The following is a 2226-nucleotide window of genomic DNA, read 5'->3' on the forward strand; positions in this document are numbered from 1 at the left end:
GCCCCAGGGAAGCCGGAGCGCCAGCCCCGCCACCACGTCCGCTCGCAGTCCAGGCCCCACCAGACAATCAGCTCCCACCCCCTGGGTCCCCATCCCCAGACGGCCAGCGGGGAACGGGGGAGTAAAAAAAAATAAAATAAAATAAAAGAAGACCCCGACGCACACACACCGCCACCCTCAGATGTACTGTTGATGTGTGATGTACTATAATGCAATTAAAATGGGGAAGAAGACAGGGCAGAGGCCAGCACTATGCCAGTTCTATGCCAGCATTATGCCCCTCCTCAAATATGGGGTCTACCATAAAACCGTTGGCTGGAGCAGTGTAGGTCAGACTCTATCTACAGCCCTGCCAAATTTCATGTTGATCGGTGCAGCTGTTTTTGTGCTACGGTTGACCAAAAATCTCTGGAGAAAATAAATAAATAAATAAACAAACAGTACGAAAACAATATGACTTACGCTTCGCGTGTGGGGGTCAAAATAAACTACAAAACAACAATTTTGGGATGCACCTAGCAGCATGACATTTATTAGGAATAAAGACTTCTGAGTTGTGGTGCATTTGTGCGTGCGGGGGTCATTATGTCACCACTATGCAGTATCTAGTTAAAACTGATATTAAATATCCACATGTCCAAATATGTTTAAAAAATAAGCAGGTTTCCTAATTTTTTCACGACTGCATATAATATTATGCAGTCATTTGAGTTTTTGCACAGAACTCGTTCCTCACCCATTTATAGCCGAGTCTTTTGATGTTGTTTAGAAAAGGAGTTGCAGCCGAAGCCAGATATGTTTTAAACACGTTTGCCTGTCTCCTCCTATCAGAATAGTAATCTTAGATCACCCCTCTGTTTCCTCTTATTAACCTTCAGGTAGAGCACCTGAAACTAAAACTCTTGGCCTCGACAAGCTTGGCATCCAGCTCAACAAGGCAACGTGGAAAATCGTTGTAGGCGCTGATGAATCGACGTCAGTGCCAAACATCTTTGCTTTCGGTGACATCAGTGAGGTAGGAACTTTCAGCAGATGCCACACTGACGACAGGAAAGCTACCGATAATAATCACAGATGGAAAAGCACACTATAATTATTAAAATTCAACACTGTGCTGCAGTTACTGGAATCCACACCCAACTCGGGGACTGTAAACACGATCTGGCTCATATATTTAAACCATTTTGCACTAAATCTTCTGTTTTTACTGAGGATATGTGCATCTGCTTAAATGATGTGCATGTAGGGAAGCATTCAATACTAAAAACTTCATTTTTAAAACGTCTAATCTTAACATTCATCTGGGCTTTCTTCAATCGTCAATATATGAGGCTGCCAATTTCTGGTAATAAAATATTTGCTCTGTGCCAGCACGCAAATTACTAAGTTCCACAAGTACACACACAAGCAGGCACCAATAAAATCTTAAGTGTTGCAGTACTGTAAACTGTTACATAATTCTGGCTTCAGATTTATATTATTGCTTTTTATGTCTTCATTGGAAAACAGAAAACATGAAGCTTCATTGTTCTCCCTTCAAAAGAGTTTTTTAAGCTTTAAGATTTCAAATGCAAAAAGTCTAAAAATGTTTGAATTAACATTTATCTCATGCAGACATAGAGCAGTGTTGCACAATTCAGAAGTAAGTTTTCCCTCCAAAACATGAAGCTGCACAAAGCTGCCTCAGAGCATCAATCCATCTGGAACCAAGTCAATACAAGTTAAACCTGCTGCATGTCAGTGTTGTTTTCTCTGCTGTGACCATCTGTAAGCTTCCTTCCTGCCTCAAACTTCTCATACACACACACACACACACACACACACACTAACACACACACAGAGAGCACCCTTATGAATGACAGCTTGTCTTAATGTGTATGTGTGTGGTTATCTCCACAGATTATTTTTGTCCTTTTTTTTCGTAAAATTTAGTAAGCTGGCATTTCTCTGTAGTTATATATTTTCCTTCTTCAGAAGAAGAAGTGCCAACAACTGCTTTACGATGACGCACGCTGTCTGGCGTGTAAACAGTTACTGGAATGTCAGAGCGCACGTCCACATGCATGCAGAGGCGCAGGAGATGTTTATAGACAACAGGATGTGTGGCAATAAATTAACAGGTTGAAGTCATGTCTTTAAAATTGCCCTGAAGTCCTGGTGCTTCCTGCACAACTTGTGTGTGTGTGTGTGTGTGTGTGTGTGTGTGTGTGTGTGTGTGTGTGTGTG

At 41.7% G+C, this 2226-nt stretch overlaps 1 protein-coding gene across 2 annotated transcripts in view; it reads left to right on the top strand.

Moving 5' to 3' along the window:
- The window catches only part of txnrd2.2 (thioredoxin reductase 2, tandem duplicate 2), a gene marked incomplete at its 5' end in the record, with an annotated part of 28232 nt that overhangs the window by 19630 nt on the left and 6376 nt on the right, over window positions 1–2226 (top strand). Inside the window, 1 exon segment of one of the 2 annotated variants that reach the window (XM_014018636.1) lies at window positions 879–1015. Within the exon segment in view, the coding sequence (XP_013874090.1) occupies window positions 879–1015 (137 nt within the window). 2 annotated transcript variants of the gene reach the window in all.

This window comes from Austrofundulus limnaeus, unplaced genomic scaffold (genome assembly GCF_001266775.1).
Source record: "Austrofundulus limnaeus strain Quisiro unplaced genomic scaffold, Austrofundulus_limnaeus-1.0 Scaffold198, whole genome shotgun sequence".
NCBI lineage: Eukaryota > Metazoa > Chordata > Actinopteri > Cyprinodontiformes > Rivulidae > Austrofundulus > Austrofundulus limnaeus.